The 16,508-nt window shown below is 41.6% G+C and overlaps 1 protein-coding gene across 1 annotated transcript; it reads left to right on the forward strand.

Annotated features, from left to right (window-relative positions):
- Positions 1–4,343: 4,343 nt before the first annotated feature.
- On the forward strand, positions 4,344–15,903 carry nr1d2a (nuclear receptor subfamily 1, group D, member 2a). The gene is made up of 8 exons (XM_072692457.1): positions 4,344–4,739; positions 7,718–7,939; positions 8,184–8,272; positions 8,539–8,683; positions 10,772–11,301; positions 11,414–11,599; positions 12,883–13,093; positions 14,020–15,903. Exons 1-8 carry the CDS (start codon positions 4,724–4,726, stop codon positions 14,214–14,216), a joined length of 1,596 nt encoding a protein of 531 aa, XP_072548558.1. The 5' UTR covers positions 4,344–4,723; the 3' UTR covers positions 14,217–15,903.
- Positions 15,904–16,508: the final 605 nt, after the last annotated feature.

Genomic DNA, 16,508 nt, shown 5'->3' on the forward strand with positions numbered 1-16,508 from the left:
CCATAGCAACCACTAAGCAACCTCAATGCAACCACCTAGGATAGTAGGGCAATCATCTAGCAACTCCATAGCAGCAACTTCAGAAACACGCTTATACACACCACACACACACACACACACACACACACACGTTTTTTAAAGAGGTGTTTTAGTCTGGAGGCAGCCAATGAGAACAGAGGTCATTTACATAGATCTGACTGGAATGTACCATACAAATGTCTTCAGCTGATCCAGGAGGAAACAGAGCCCAGCAAGTTATTCTCAGCTCAGCCAGAACCAGCAGGCTGAGTTCTGTTAAACCTCTTAATGGACTTGGACTCGCCACAGCGTACCAAGCACTACATGTCCTGCCTCCAGTGGACTATTTACTGACCTCTCCGAGCACATTTTGCAGGGACAGTGACGTCTACTCGTTCGTGCCTCTCATACTTGTCTACATGTTCTGTTCTGCACTGCATCCTGTCCTGATAACACATGGTACCGATCTGTAAAAGGTCAGGGCTGCCAGGGTTGTTCCAGCCCCAAACGGACTGAGCTTGGGGAAGCCAGGGGGAGCAGGGGGAGCAGGGGGAGCAGGGGGGTCTCCTTAACTCCTTCAGAATGAGTGTGAGAGTGTGTGAAATCCGGAGAGGCAGCTGTTGGAAACTTTATCAGTAGCCGGGTCGATAAAAATATGTGAGAAATGGCGCGAGATGTAGCACGAGATGTAGCGCGAGGAGGAAGGTTGCTGCACCTACACTACATGTCCAAATGTTTGTGGACAGCTCCTAATGAATGCATTCAGCCTTACCTCAAGTTTTGCGCACACACACATAGCTTGTCTAGTCCCTGGGGAGAAGCACTGCCAATAGAATAGGACTCTCTGCAGGAGCAGATAAACAAACATGATGAACCTATGGGCCAGGTGTGGGCTAGAGGGGGGTAAAGCCCCCCAGCAGCCTTGAGCTGTGGAGCAGTGGAAGAAGAACTGTGTCAATCATATTCTCACAGCTATGCTCCTCCAAAATCTAGTAGAAAGCCTTCTTCCCTGGGCAGTAGAGACAGTTCCTCCAACGTTTTTGCAATACCCTTGATTTCAGAAGAAACAGTAAATGAGCAGGTGTCCCAATACTTTCTGTGTTCTGGGTTCGAGTGCCCAGTTATTGCTCACAGGGTTGTGGGTTCAATACCCAGGTTCGCTAAGCTGACACTGCTGGGCCCTTCAGCAAGGCCCTTAACCTTCTCATCTCCAGGCAAGGCTGAGCTAGAAAATGTGTAGAGAAGCGTCACTATAACAATAATAAACATGCAATACATGGACAAAAGTATTGGGACACCTGCTCATTTTTAGTTTCTGCCTCTACAGTCCAGGGAGGAAAGCTTTCTACTGGATTTCGGGAAGAAGCATTGCTGCCACCCACCTCATCCTGCATCCCCAACTTCCCAACTCATCCCAAAGGTACTGGATGGAGCACCATTATTCTGGAAGTTGTTCTTCCACTGCTCCACAGCTCAATGCTGCTGCTGGGGGGCTTCATACCCCTCAAGCCCACCCCTGGCATTAGGCAGCATGGTGCCAATGGGGTCATGATTGTTGATCTGCTCCAGAGAGTCCTATTCTATTGTGGACTGGACAAGCTGTCAGCGAGGGTTGCACCTTAAAGTAGCCAAATGCATTCATTGGAAGGGGTGTCCACAAACTTTTGGACACGTAGTGAACTTTACTTACTTTAGTTGAGTAACCTTAGCTGAATCCTTCGTCATCTTTGCCCTCATTCGAAACCGGTGATGACGGCAACACGCTGTCCGCTGTCACTCGATTGGTCATGAATTAAAGTTTACAGGCCCAGTCCGACCTCCTGACCGGTACGGCAGTGAAAATCCTGACGGGTCACCTGAGGTAGGTCAGCGGAGACGTCACAGAGAATGCTATAATGGAGCGGTGCGGTAATTAGACTGATAACGCTATCAGGCTGATGGGGATCATATACCCACCCGGTACACACAATCTGAGAGTTGCAAAAGCAGCGTGTAGCTGGATGAGTTATAAACCAGACGGCGGGAATCATATCCTGTTCCTAACCTAATTCCGAAGGCTCCGTACTCCGGGACGTAATTCGTGGAATTGCTGCGGTTTTACACCGTAGGCCTGCAGTTAACCAGGTTAATGTTCACATCAGGAGACAGAAGAATGACAGAAGCCTCGGCACAAAAGTTTGTGGACACCCCTTCCAATGAGTGCATTCAGACAACTGACTATAAGCTTCAGCCAAAAGTTTGTGGACACCCCTTCCAATGAGTGCATTCAGACAACTGACTTTAAGCTTTAGCCAAAAGTTTGTGGACACCCTTTCCAATGAGTGCATTCAGACAACTGACTTTAAGCTTCAGCCAAAAGTTTGTGGACACCCCTTCCAATGAGTGCATTCAGACAACTGACTTTAAGCTTCAGCCAAAAGTTTGTGGACACCACTCTATTAGCCAGATATACTGGATGAGCTTTTGCCCCAAACATCTTTTAAGCAATTGTTTAGCACCCTACATTTTGGACAAAAGTTTGTGGACACAGCGGTGTTAGCCAGATGTATTGGATGAGCTTTTGGACCAACCATCTTTTAGGTAAACGTTTCGATAGCCTGAATTTTGGACAAAGGTTTGTGGACACCACTCTATTAGCCATATGTTTTGCACCCTACACTTTAGACAAAAGTTTGTGGACACAGCAGTGTTAGCCAAAAGTATTGGATGAGCTTTTGGACCAACCATTTTTTGAGTAAACGTTTTGACACCCCAAATTTTGGACAAAGGTTTGTGGACACCACTATATTAGCCAAATGTTCTGGATGAGCTTTTGCCCCAAACATCTTTTAAGCAAATGTTTTGCACCCTACATATTGGACAAAGGTTTGTGGACACCACTCTATTAGCCAAATATGTTGAATGAGGTTTTGCTCCAACATCCAACATTTTGAACAAAAGTTTGTGGACATAGCAGTGTTAGCCAAACGTACTGGGTGAGCGTCTTTTGGGCAAAAGCTTTGGCATCAAACCTTTTAGCCAAAAGTTTGTGGACAGCACTCTATTAACCAGATATACTGGATGAGCTGTTGCCCCAAACATCTTTCAAGCAAATGTTTCGCACCCTAAATGTTTTGATAGCCCGAATTTTGGACAAAGGTTTGTGGACACCACTCTATTAGCCAGATGTTTTTCACCCTACACTTTAGCCAAAAGTATTGGATGAGCTTTTGGATAAACGTTTTTGCGTCCCACAGTTTGGACAAAGGTTTGTGGACACAGCGCCGTTAGCCGCTGTGGCGAGCGTCTTTTGTGCAAACGTTTTGGCACCCCACATTTTACTTAGAAGTTTGTGGACACCACTATATAAGCCAAATGTACTGGATGAGCTTTTAGACCAACCATCCTTTGGGCAAAAGTTTTGGCACCCCAAGTTTTATCCAAATGTTTGTGGACAACACTATTAGCCAGGTACATTGAATGAGTTTTTGAACCTTGTTTCCATGGTGTCTTTATTTTTTAAATGTGTTGGATGAGATTTTGCCCCAAACATCTTTTAAGCAAACCTTTGCCACTATACATTTCAGCCAAAAGTTTGTGGACACCACTCTATTAGCCCAATGTACTGGACAAGCTTTTGGACCAACAATCTTTTGGGCAGAAGTTTGTGGACATTTCTCTCTTAGCCAAACATACTGAATGAGCTTTGGTTTGACACCCCAAATTTTGGACATAAATTTGTGGACACCACTGTATTAGTCAAATATAAACTTTTGGACCAACAATATTTTGGGCAAACACTTTGCCACCCCACATTTTACCTGAAATGAGTATTTGGACCAACCATCTTTTGGGCAAAAGTTTGTGGACATTTCTCTGTTAGCCATAACATATTGGATGAGCTTTTGGGCAGACGTTTGTGGACACCACTGTATTAGCCAGATATATTGGATGAACCAACACCTATACCATAGCAACACCTTAGCAACCACCTTAGAATAGCTTTGCAACCACCAGGTGTTTAAATATCTTCAAAAAGACCCAGGTTTCCATGGTGTTTCCTGGGGTATAACTGTACCTGCCTTCAGCTCCACCGACTCCTCTGCATTGACTACTGGCGCGTGCAATATCGCTGCAATATCGCTTATCTACCACTTGCACCACACATGCGTTCGCTCGTGCATTCGTGTGCGTTTCTGCTGCGCGCACACAATCACAATGTGTGTGTGTGTGCGTGTGTGTGCGCTCGTGCTCCGCCCAGCTCCGTGGAAAAGTGTGTCACTGGGTTAAAGTGAGCAGGGTGGGGGTGGAGGTGGGGGTGGAGGGGGAGTGGCGACTTCAGCAAGAACATTCAGTACCCAACAGCAGCACGTTCACACACACACACACTCATACACACACACACACACTCTCTCATTCACCTCCACAGGCTCGAGAAGGATCTACAGTCTTGCTCTTGTTTTTGAACGATTTTCAGGATTTCCTCGCGAGACCTTTGACAACTTGAGGACCCCCAGGCTCTGCTGGATGGACATGGTCGTGTGTGTTGACTCCAGGTCGAAGGGCTGTGTGTGAACCAGCTCATATTCCTCTATATATAAACAGCAGCAGCAGCAGCAGCAGCAGCAGTGTTTTGGTGCAGAAGCTGCTGAAGCTGCAGAGACCACCCAGCCTCGAGCGCGTGCTGCCCACCCTCCACCCTGAAGCTTATCTTCTGACTGAAGACATGGCAACCAAACCAGGTAAGACCCTCTCTGAGGTGTTTAAATGCAGGTGTTATTGGTGGGGGATATGGAGGTGGGGGGGTTGAGGGGGGTCTCACCTTTCACCTAAAAAAACACTCATGTTGTGAAGCTCGCGCTCATCTTCTGGACAGAAAAGCCAGCAGCAGCTATTTTGGTTTTCCAAGCCAAGCCTATGTGGGTTAGGAGTGAGAGAGAGTGTGTGTGTGTGTGTGTGTGTGTGTCTGAGTGTACGAGCGCCTCGTGCTCACATGGACCGGCCACCCGAGCCATGTGCCTGTGTGTACTCTCCGCGGCTCCTGATTGGTCGAGCCGCGCCGATGACGCGCTCATTGCATAATTGCGTGCGGCGCCGCTGCAGCACCACGTGAGAGGAGCGGAGTGACCCACATACACACTCACAGGGGGAGGCGCACGCACACACACACACACACACACACACACACACACAGCCTTTTAAAATGTCTTAGCTCTGCTTTTCTACCCCCAGCTCAACCCTATATATATATATACACACACACACACACACACACACTGATTGCAAATATTAAATTTAATGATCATTTCTATTGATCCATTCATCATAAATCTCATGTTCCTTCCCCTTAATAGTGTTTCTTCAAACTATTCAAATGTACTTTAATTACATAATTACACAATTACATTTACATTCAATTTCTACAGACATAAAATCATTTCCCATTAACAGCGTGCTAATGCTGTACTTCTGTACTCTAAAAATGTGTAAATACACGTACTACATATGTTCATGTACATATGTCGACAAAAAAAGCACCATAATTCCCACATAAGACAAATAAATACAGAAATTGGAGTCGAGGCAGGATGCACATGCAGATCAGCTCTCAACTCCAAGAACTAAACCCTAAAGAGAACTCCTAGCCGGTCTTCATACTGGAGCTGATGAGCTCTGACAGTACATGTAATACCAGGTGTATATAATGAATCTGTGTGTGTGTGTGTGTATCTATTTATCCCTTTAGTAATGTTTATCTCTATCGCTGCTGTCCTGTGAAAAACATGCGTCTCCAAATTGGTGACTTTACAGGAGGAGGCAACAATGGGCTTCATAGGCTGAATAGAAGTCAGTGTAAAATAAGAGCTTATTCCAGGTCATTAGAACATTTCTATTGGTCCATTCATCCAGAGCAGCTACAGGGTTCAAACATGGAGAAAACTAGAAACAAAAAATGGCACAAAAATGGAGATACATGGTTTGCATTGAGACGCAGATTTTTGTATATATACGTATTTGTATATGTATATCTATCTAAATGTATATATATTATACCTTGTATCTTCAAATTTTACAAGAGGAAAAAAACCCTCTTAACTTTGAATGGAAGTCAATGTAAAATGATTTAAATCCAAGTCATTTTGGGGCGTTTCTGTTGGTCCATTAATCATGACACAGTATAAACACATTTACATGTATAACTTCTATGTATAACCTTAGCTTATATTATATATATATAATATAAAATATATGTGTAAATCTATAAGATATAATACACAATAAAAAGTATATTACACACACATACACACACAAATTGTATGTATGTATATAATTATACACATTTTACTATTGACTACTGCAGTATATTCTGGGTTGCTACGGTGTATATACTTTTTTATATACTAATTTATATGTGTTTTTGTACAATACAATCATTTATATCTCCAATATGACATCTTTACAGGAGAATAAAAAATAATCTTAACTTTCAAGGTTAAAAATTAAACCTTTTATTCATTTTAGTCATTTGGAGCGTTTCTATTGGTCCATTCATCATGAACTTTTGACACAATGTAAAGAACGATTGCCAGACTCACACTGTCAAAAAAAGCTAAACATGCATATCTATATAAATGGCCACCAGTCCACCATCCTGCAGACACACCTTCCTGCAGGCTTGAGGCCTTGATTAGCCAGTTGAGGGTGAAATCTGCAGGGAGGAAGATCTCCAGGAGGAGGGTTGGAGACCCCTTGTCTAGCCCTTATGAGTCAGGCACGTTCAGCCCATTCAGAAACACAGGAAATACAGGCTGTGTGGTGTTTGGTGTCCACCTTTACAAGAAAGGCTTCGATATTCCTGGAATGGTCAGAGTATTCCCTCGAGGGGCTGTTGATGAACTCTGTGAACCGGCTGGTCTTGTAGGATGGCTCTTGGTGTGGGGGCTGGAGCCTTGCGTGGACGCTGCTGTTTAAAATAAGATTATGTTAGAGTGTTATCCAGTACGTGAATGGAGAGTAATAAGGCACAGCAAACACAGCGCTGAGGGCTGCTCTCGGGCCGAATGTAGGACACCGGCGGAGGCCGGACAGCTTCAGCGGTTTCTATTGGAACGTTGTTGGCGTGCTTAGTCAGTGCTCAGAGCAGCAGAAGTCAGGAGTCTGGAGCTGACGTATTACTGGTGAATCACGCACTGCAGCCATTTCCACTGTAATCAGGTTTGTTTGTGGTCACTGGAACATTATCTTTACATTATGTGAGGATTTCATGACAAATGGACCCAGAGAAAAGTCATTAGGCGTTACCAGATGCAGAATTTTGAAACCTTTAAACCCTTTAAAGCCCAGTGTGTCATGTTTGATATACGGTTTTTAAGATCTCTGCGACAACAGAGGGGAAAAATATATATATATATATATATATATATATATATTATAAAGCACAGGTAATTCATTTAGTTAACATTTCTAAAATAAATTAATTCAATTATTAGTGCAATTTAATTTGTGTTAAAAAATAAATAAAATAAATAAAAAATAAATAATTAAAAATAATAAAGCAATAAAAATAAAATAAAAGCAATTATATTAAATAAAAATCAAACAAAGAAAAATATCAAACAAATCATACAAATAAATACATAAAAATAAAAAGTACAGGGCATTATTTGAGTCTCTACTGTGCTGGAAATTCCTCTGACTGATTTATTTATTTTTTACATAGCTGGAGTGATCGCCTACATCTGCTCGTCAGGCTTCGCCTCCAGCCCAGAGTCCTGTTTGAGCGACAGCTCCAGCAGCAACTCTCCTTCGGCGTCTCCACCCCCGTCCGCCGTCCATGGCCGCAAAGTGGAGCTGACTACATCCGGCCCTCTCGGTGTGCAAAAACACACCCCATCCCGCTCGGAGAAGAACACTCTGTCCACTGCCAAGAGCGGCATCACGAGTACGTCTGCGCTTCCTGTTATTAACTGACCTGGGCCAGTTTCCTAAATAAACATTGCCCAGCTGAGGTCATTGTAACCATTAGAGAAAGAGAGAGAGAGAGAGAGAGTGTGTTGGAAGTAATGGTAGCTCGACCCTCGCAGGATGTTCTTTGTGGTGTATAAATTTTGAGTAAACTGAACGCTACTTAAAAGTTCTAATATCCCCCCCTCCCCAACACCCCCCCCCCTCGCTGTGTTCTGCAGAGCTGAATGGGATGGTGCTGCTGTGTAAAGTGTGTGGAGATGTGGCCTCAGGCTTCCATTACGGCGTGCATGCCTGCGAAGGGTGCAAGGTAAGAACATAGTGTTGTGCTGGATTATATTTCACAGGTCCGCAGTCATGGGTGTGGGTCCAGGCTTTTGCTGCTGCCTTGGCTTTAAGATGTCCAGGAATGCCTGGCAGAGTTTTATCAGCTGAATCACAGCCTCTATTCCAGTGAAGCCTGGAACGGCACCATGTCCCCTCGAGGGAGCGTCTGGTTTAGTCATATATTTTTATTTAAAAGCCTCTACGCCTTTTTCTAACCCTCTGTGCGCTTGGCAACCTTGTGTTTTCCAGGGATTTTTCCGAAGGAGCATTCAGCAGAACATCCAGTATAAGAAGTGCATGAAGACGGAGAGCTGTACCATCGTACGCATTAACAGAAATCGCTGCCAGCAGTGCCGGTTCAAGAAGTGCTTATCAGTGGGCATGTCCCGAGATGGTGAGCTCCTTTCACCCAATTGCATTTTCCTTTTAGGCCACGGTTTTGCAACAGTGATGGATCGGTACATAGACAGATGGACGGACAGGCAGATTGATACTGAAGATAGATAGACAGGCAGAAAGCTAGATAGACAGGTGGGCGGATATACTGTAGATAGACAGATGGACAGATTGATAAAGCGATAATGTAGATAGACAGACAGAGAGACAGACAGATAGATAGATTCATACACAGATATGCTATAGACAGACAGATGGACAGACAGACTGATAGATGAAAAGAAGGATAAAAGCTAGAAATATAGACAGACAGAGACAGACAGACTGCTAGATGATATACTGTAAACAGATTTATGCACAGATATACTGTAGATAGATAGATGGACGGAGAGACAGACAGAAAGACAGATTGATGGATAACTTGGAGATATATGGACAGACAGACAGATTGATAGATGATATACTGTAAACAGATAGATGGACGAATGGAGAGACAGACAGACAGATTTGTACACAGATATACTGTAGATAGATAGACGGACAGACAGACATATTGATAGATGGATAAACTGTAGATAGACAGATAGATATATCAAGTTGATATATAATATACTGTAGATAGATAGATGGACAGACAGGAAGACAGACAGAAAGACAGTCAAGTTGATATATAATATACTGTAGATAGATAGATGGACAGACAGGAAGGCAGTCAAGTTGATATATAATATACTGTAGATAGATAGATATATGGACAGACAGGAAGACAGACGATAGATAAAGAGAAGGATACAATGATGGCTAGAAATATAGACAGACACAGACAGACAGATACACGATATACTGTAGATAGATAGATTGACAGACAGGAAGACAGACAGAAAAACAGTGAAGTTGATTGATAATATACTGTAGATAGATAGATGGACAGACAGGAAGACAGACGATGGATAAAGAGAAGGATACAATGATAGCTAGAAATATAGACAGACAGAGACAGACAGACAGATACACGATATACTGTAGATAGATAGATGGACAGACAGACAGATAGATTATATACTTTAGATAGATAGACAGATGGATTAAAAGGATGGCTAGAAATATGGACAGACAGAGAGACAGACAGACAGACTGCTAGATGATATACTGTAAACAGATAGATGGACGAACGGAGAGACAGACAGATTTAGGCACAGATATACTGTAGATAGATAGATGGACAGATAGACAGATTGATAGATGATATACTTTAGATAGACAGATAGATTAAAAGGATGGCTAGAAATATGGACAGACAGAGAGACAGACAGACAGACTGCTAGATGATATACTGTAAACAGATAGATGGACGAACGGAGAGACAGACAGACAGATTTATGCACAGATATACTGTAGTTAGATAGATGGACAAACAGACATATTGATAGATGGATAAACTGTAAATAAATAGACAGATGGGCAGAAAGACAGATTGATGGATAACTTGGCGATAGATGAAGAGACAGAGACAGACAAGTTGTTAGATATATATGTAGATAGATAGATAGACAGACAGACAGACAGACTGCTAGATGAAGAGAAGGATAAAAGGATAGCTAGAAATATAGACAGACAGACAGCTAGATGATATACTGTAAACAGATAGATGGACGAACGGAGAGACAGACAGACAGACAGAAAGACAGACAAGTTGATAGATGTATATGTAGATAGATAGCTGGACAGAAAGAAAGGAAGACAGACAGACAGATAGATAAAGAGAATGATACAATGATAGCTAGAAAGCTAGACAGACAGACAGGCAGACCGGTAGACAGATGGAAACATACTGTAGATACATAATTGATCAAATTAATTGACAGATATACTGATAAATAGACAGACAGACAGATTGATACTATAAATACATTACTGATAGATTGATGTGTAGGTAGATGTACAGACAGATAGACAGATGGAAAGCTGCTGCAGATTGATACATTATTGACGAAAGTAGATTTTAAATAATAATCGATAAATTAATCGATCAATCACTCAGCAATGAAGCAGGTAATTGATAATGGCCTGTTTTCCATTCCTCCAGCTGTGCGGTTCGGACGCATCCCGAAGAGGGAGAAGCAGCGGATGCTGCTGGAGATGCAGAACGCCATGAACAACATGATGAACGGCGGCCAGCTGCACCACGTGCTCCAAGACTCCGGCTCTTCCTCATCTTCTTCCTCCTCGCCGCCTTCCTCACCACAGTGCCCGCAGGACTCCGAGTCGGTCGTCTCCATGGAAACGTCTATGAGCTCGGCCTCGTCCTGTTCATCAGACAGCGGAGAGGAGGACACGCTGGGCTCCGCGCCAGCAGGGGGCACCCTGTCGCCCCCGCTTACTGAGAGGCTGGGTGAGAACAGTGCAGACGGGCAGCGGCAGTGGCACAGCAACAGTGACTTTACCAACAGCTGCGAGCCTTCCTGCGACAACAGCCAGCAAATCACTGGGTACCACGCGGCACCGCAGTGCAGCGGCGCCCCTAGTGGAGCCCGGATGGATAACAGTGTTTACTGCCAGTACAGAAGGCACAACACGAACGAGCTTGCTGGAAGAGGGGGGAACCGAGGGCATCTGGTGAGTGAAGCAGAAACGCCCACAAACACTTTCAGGAATTCTCCTGATTAATGAATGTGGTCTGAACCTGGGCTTATGATAATAATAACACCTGTACTGTATTTTTTTCCAGGTGTGTCCTATGAACACCTCCCCCGTAGTGGACCCTTCGAAGCCCAGTCATGAAATCTGGGAGGAATTCTCTCAGAGTTTCACCCCCGCTGTGAGAGAAGTCGTGGAATTTGCTCGGCAGATCCCGGGCTTCCAGGAGCTTTCCCAGCATGACCAAGTCAGCCTGCTCAAGGCAGGAACATTCGAGGTAAGACCCAAGTCTTAAACACAGTAATTTTACCTTCATTTTAGACATTTTAGACAATTCTCGCTCAGTAGTTCGGACCCCCCCATATTACACAATGCTACCCATGCTGGGAGAGGGAGGTCCATTCAGTCCACCTTAAAAGGACAAGCCCAGATATGCTCTCTAGGACTCCCGGCCATGAACGGCTGTGGCATTACCTGTGATTTACTGATAACCCAGCCAACACTTAGACAGTTGCGCCACTCGTGAGTTAATTATATTAAACTCATATTAATTCATTTCTCACTGAAACAAGTGGAGAAATTTAGTGGAAGTGCAGATTCTAAACCTTAAATCTGCCTAAAATTATATCTCAGCAAGTCAGATCCTCAGAAATGACGTTTAAGTAACTAATATTTCTCATGTTAAAATTATTGTAGTGATATTACGATTAAGATTTATTAACTTATATCAACTTATTTTTACTTGTTTTAAGTGATTTTTACCTTCTGAAAGTGTCTTTTTCTACTGGAAATTTAATTTAAAAACATTTAATTTTAATTTTAATTAAAATAATTTCGATTTTTCGAGAAATACCACAAAATTACAAACCACAAAAAAAACTGAAATAGCAGTAAAATGTGAACTTGAACTTAAAACTGGCAAAATGAAAATGTTTGTTAAATAATCTTATAATACAACAATGTAAAAAATGTACTATAAGCGATTTAGACTATATTTACAAGGATTTCAAGTTCAAGTTTCAGGTTTATTTGTCCTTTGCACAACATGTCAGGACATTTATGCATTGGAATGCTTGTGGTGAGGCTCAGGTTCATGCTCTACAGGAGGACAAACCTATATACATACTAAACATATTAAAATAAAGTTATATAAAATTATATTAAATAAATACAAAATACACACAAAGTATACACAAAATACAGAATATACGAAGACAGGAGGGATCTGTAGAAATTCTCTGATATGATAAGATAAGAGTTTTTGCAGTGCATCTGCAAATATTTTTATTATGATCAGAATTGTATTAAGTTACTGTTCTATTGTATGTCTTGTTTAGCAGAAAACCATCCTGCTTACGCTTTTGTCCTGTTTGTCATTAAATCAAACAGAAATGTTGATCCTTAAACCTTTCACTCCAGAATATAATGTACATCTACTGTAAATGTAATGTACTATGTAACTACGTAATTCATTATGTAATTACATTTATAGTACCACACTGTCTTATCCAGTATGAATTATGGGCAGTAATGTAACCCCTGAGTCTGCTCTGTGTGCAGGTGCTGATGGTCCGCTTCGCCTCCCTGTTCGACGTGAAGGAGCGCACGGTGATGTTTCTGAGTGGACGGAGGTACAGCATGGAGACTCTGCGGTTGATGGGGGCCGGAGAGCTCCTCACCTCCATGTTCGACTTCAGTGAGAAGCTCATGGCTCTGCAGCTCAGCCCTGAGGAGACCAGCCTGTTCACCGCTGTGGTTTTGGTCTCTGCTGGTAAGAATGCTCTCTCTCTCTATGCTTTGGTCCAGGACACGATGTGGAGTTTAGCAGCAGCGGCCACTGTGTCAGTTCTGATACTTAAATTTGTTAGTTTGTTATAGATAACCGGCTAAAAATTCATGTCAGTGTAATTATATATATATATAATGATACCTCATTTTCAAATGAAGAACAATGCTGAAAAACAACAAAAATGGAAAAAATATAGATACAATTTACATAAATATATATAAATATTTTTTTATTTATTCATTATTATTATTTTCTAGTAATATTCTCTTTCTCACTTCTCATTGAAACAAGTGGAGGAATTGTGTGAAAGTACAGATTCTAAACTTTAAATCCTCACCACACACTGCAAACAATTAACGTAATTAACTTTTAAGATCTACTAAAAACTAAAATAAGCTACTATGTGAAAAACTCGAGAGACAGTAAATCAGGCCTTAATTACATAAAAACAACAAGCAAGTTTATTTATTAAATGAAATATAATACACATAGTACTATAATTTATTAATATATTATTGGTATAATACATAATAGTAAAATTAATAATATTAAAATGTATAATATTAACTAATAATGAATTATAATTGTATGATATTTTGGCTTTAAAAGTTAAATTGATGCACAAAGGGCCAAGTATGAATATTTTATGTAAATATGTAATAAATTTCATACCACAAATCTTAAAAAATCATTGTATATTTGCATTGTGGCTCAGCTACTAATACAATATCAGAAGGCCTGCACTGTTTCCCATTCCTGCTGCTCGAGGTTACTTAACAACTCTGTGTGATTTGAGACGCATGTATTAGTCATGCACTTAAATTCTGATGTTTCTGCTCAGTTCTTGTCTTCAACCATATTGAGCCCAACTCTTTATCTGACTGTGTTTCCGTCTTGCCGTTTTCCAGACCGGACAGGTATTGAGGACGTGAGCTCCGTGGAGGCTCTGCAGGAGAATCTGATCAGGGCCTTGAGGAACCTCATCATGAGGAACCACTCCAACGAGGCGGCCATCTTCACCAAGCTGCTCCTCAAGCTCCCGGAGCTGCGCTCCCTCAACAACATGCACTCCGAGGAGCTCCTAGCCTTTAAGGTCCACCCTTAACTCCGGGATCAACCTTCCCCTTCCTCCCGTGGACCAAAAACGGGGTTGTACAATTCTGTCCTGAATGTATTTACTGCAAGCATTTTGGGGGTCCAAGCACCAAAGGTGCAGGAAGCCCTTTTATTTTTTTTTTTGTATTATTGATATTATTATTATTGTGGTTATTTTAAAGGCGTTAGGAACAGAGTGTTGGAAATGCTGTATTTTTTTTTTGTGTGTATATATATATAAATATATATATATATATATATAATATATAGAAGTATGTTTTTTTCCCGATCATTGCACTTATTTGGGTTTGCAGTATTTGCAATGTAGAGACGTGTCACTGCTTAAAGGACGTTGAGACACTGAATGCTATCGAGACCCGTTCTGATCACGGCACAGAACCACTGCTGTTATCTTACCACGTATCGAGTATTATCACGGTCACGCAAAAACATCTGAACATTTTCTCCATTTTTGTCGTGTTTCACGTTTCGACATAATGTGGATCTGCGTGATGTTCCTGACATCATGTCAGAATCCCACGATGAATGGACCAATAGAAATGCTCTGAAGTGGCTTGGAATAAAATCTTTTTCCTTTGACTTCCATTGAAAGTTAAGAAGGTTTTTTCCTCCTCCTGTAAAGTTGCCGTTTTGGAGATTTTGGAGTTTTTGCGTGACGTGATGATATTTTAGTGCCCAGACGAAGGTTGTTTCCTATGCTTATGCTTTATGCACTACTCTTTACGCCTGTGAGGAATAGAGAGGATATTATCACCGTTTTTTAATCTATGTGCAATAGGTGCTAATGCATGCTTATGTGTAGTAGAGTAGCTCGGTGTGGTATCTGCTCAAGTTTGCTTGCTTGTTTGTTGGTTTGTTGGTTGGTTTATTTACTTTGCGTCCTTTGGAAATCTCCAAATGTCACCATTGGGTCTCGTTTGTCTGTGTATACTGTTTATTTTTTTCAATATTGTTTATTATTTTATTCATGAATGTATGACGGCTAGCAGCCAGGATGCACATTGGCGTTGCTTTTGCTTTGTGTTTGTTGCACGCGCTGCTTTTTGCACATGGTAACGTGGAACAGAACGGAAGCAACAAGCACAACTCGCCATATTTACATATCCTAAACGTCTATGCAGAAGCCCTGAGCCCACAGCGGTATGACACAGACCTGCACTCCCTGGCCTGTTGACTTAAAGGACTGAATGGGGTCAATGGGATTGGAAAGGCATGGGTTCAGTATTCGGTATTCATGTCGCCATGCTTCCTGACCGGCGTCCGTCTTCCATTGCCGAAAAACCATCAGCGGGAACCAACCATGAGCATGAGGTCTGTTTCTGAAGCATAGGAAGCTTTGTACGGATGACTTACGACCGCTAATTTAGTCACCGTGACGGACAAGCGGAGACGTTCTTGTGACTCTCTTTATTTTTTTATGATGGTGTTTTATTTAGTCAGATTAGTGAGAGAGTGGGAGGGTTTACCTGGGCCTCTCCAGCACCACCCCCTCCACTCTTTATCTCTCTATGCAGCTCGACAATGTGGATGAACTTTCCGTACTGAAACCATAGCAGAGTTACAGATGTAAAATCATATTCCTCTATATTTGTTCACATCTGTTCCGTTGTGTACATCTATTTCAGATCTCTATAGATAGTGTATGAATAAATATCTATTAGTGAAATGTTGAACAAGGTTTCTGCTTTCTCTTTTCAGTCATCAGTTCAATTCAATCAGTAACAAACAGCTCTTAGTTTTTATTTGTATGAATTTTACATTAAACAGCCACTTTCTGAACTGTGAAGTATTAAGTGGCTGCTCCTGTAGAGAAGCAGCAATGGGCCAAAGGTTTTACTTTTATTGTTTACTAACTTACAAATATAAAAATCATACCTTTTTATTCCAAATTTGGAGGAAAATGATAAATGAATATTTTAACAATAAGCCATTATTATAGGACAAGAAGTCCTTATGTTGAGATGCTAAGTAATTCCAAAAGAATCTTTTTAGATATTAATTTTAAATCGTCACAAAGTAATTATTCAAAGAACCTGAAAATATTAATATGAAGTTTAAATTTAATACACTTGGCTGAGGAGAAAAAACAATCTGCTGTAAATTACTTAACAACAGGAGCACATAGAGAGAGAATAATAGTGGGCCAAGCACTGACCCATGTTATTACTTACAGACTCTCTTAAATAGTTACTTCAGCATAGTGAAGTCGAAATGCTGAGATCATTGATAAATTTAATTTTTACATGCTAAGACCAAATTTCAAGACCACTGTGTCATTATT

This window comes from Salminus brasiliensis, chromosome 1 (assembly GCF_030463535.1).
Source record: "Salminus brasiliensis chromosome 1, fSalBra1.hap2, whole genome shotgun sequence".
NCBI classification, from domain to species: domain Eukaryota; kingdom Metazoa; phylum Chordata; class Actinopteri; order Characiformes; family Bryconidae; genus Salminus; species Salminus brasiliensis.